Source organism: Myotis brandtii, unplaced genomic scaffold, assembly GCF_000412655.1.
Source record: "Myotis brandtii unplaced genomic scaffold, ASM41265v1 scaffold632, whole genome shotgun sequence".
Taxonomy (NCBI): Eukaryota; Metazoa; Chordata; class Mammalia; order Chiroptera; family Vespertilionidae; genus Myotis; species Myotis brandtii.
In genome coordinates, this window is record NW_005370419.1 from 373,721 (window position 1) to 374,794 (window position 1,074).

The 1,074-nt window shown below is 66.7% G+C and overlaps 1 protein-coding gene across 1 annotated transcript in view; it reads left to right on the forward strand.

Annotated features, from left to right (window-relative positions):
* RPTOR (regulatory associated protein of MTOR, complex 1) overlaps nucleotides 1-1,074 on the forward strand; it is a 78,286-nt gene that overhangs the window by 54,713 nt on the left and 22,499 nt on the right. Inside the window, exon 11 of the mRNA XM_014528386.1 lies at nucleotides 80-181. Within this exon, the coding sequence (XP_014383872.1) occupies nucleotides 80-181 (102 nt within the window). The remainder of the gene's footprint in view (nucleotides 1-79; nucleotides 182-1,074) is intronic.

The window sequence follows — 1,074 nt, forward strand, 5'->3', positions numbered from 1 at the left end:
CCACGGGGATGGCGGCGGCATGTGGCGTGTGGAGCAGAGGAAGGCGGGTCCCTAACGCCGTCCCTCTGCCTGTCCACAGCACAGTCCCTTCTTCGCTGAGCAGCTGACCGCCTTCCAGGTGTGGCTGACGATGGGCGTGGAGAACAGGAGCCCCCCCGAGCAGCTCCCCATAGTTCTGCAGGTGAGGCCTTGGGAGCTGGACACCCCGCAGTCTCCGGGGACAGCGCCTCCCTCGGCAGGAGCGGGCGTGGGGCTCACCCTGTCACTGGGCTGGGCCGGCCCAGCGGGTGGAGTGTCAGTCACGGGTGTGTCAGGTCACAGGAGTGTCAGGTCACAGGAGTGTCAGGTCACAGGAGTGTCAGGTGTCGGGGGAGCTCAGTGAGCGTTTGTCCCGACGGGCTTTCCCGCCCTCCAGGGAACCCTGATTTGGGTTGTAGTCCTCACCCCACTGCTCCTTGCTTCTCGGGGGCTGATGGAGCGCCAGCCGGGCGTGCAGGTGTCGGCGGAGCTCAGTGAGCGTTTGTCCCTACGGGCTTTCCCGCCCTCCCGGGAACCCTGATTTGGGTTGTAGTCATCACCCCGCTGCTCCTTGCTTCTCGGGGGCTGATGGAGCGCCAGCCCACTGTGGCCTCCGGGAAACGGGAGCACGAGTCTCCTGTCCGCCGGCCTGAGGACGCGCTTGTACTTCCTTCCTCCGGCACTGGCCGGGGGTGAGGGACCACCACCTCCCTGGGCCCTGTGCTCACTGTCACCACGAGGACACAGCCGCCCTCAGGCACGGCCTCTCCCGTGTCGCCCGCGGACCCTGAAGGCACCGGCAGCAGAGCCTCGGCCCCTGGGGCTGGACTGTGGCCGACAGCAGCCGGGCGTGATGTCCCCGAGACGCCTGCGTGGCCTCGGGTTGACCGCTTCTTTCCGATGGAGACGAGAATGCAGGGGAGCCACGCTCCGCTCCTGTGTCTGGATTCGCTCAGGGCCACCTGCGCTCGCAGGATGAGCTGTGACCAAACAAACGACGAGAAGAGCAATAACAAGACAAAGAAGCGGCCCACGGCCGGGCCCAGGCCTCCTGCT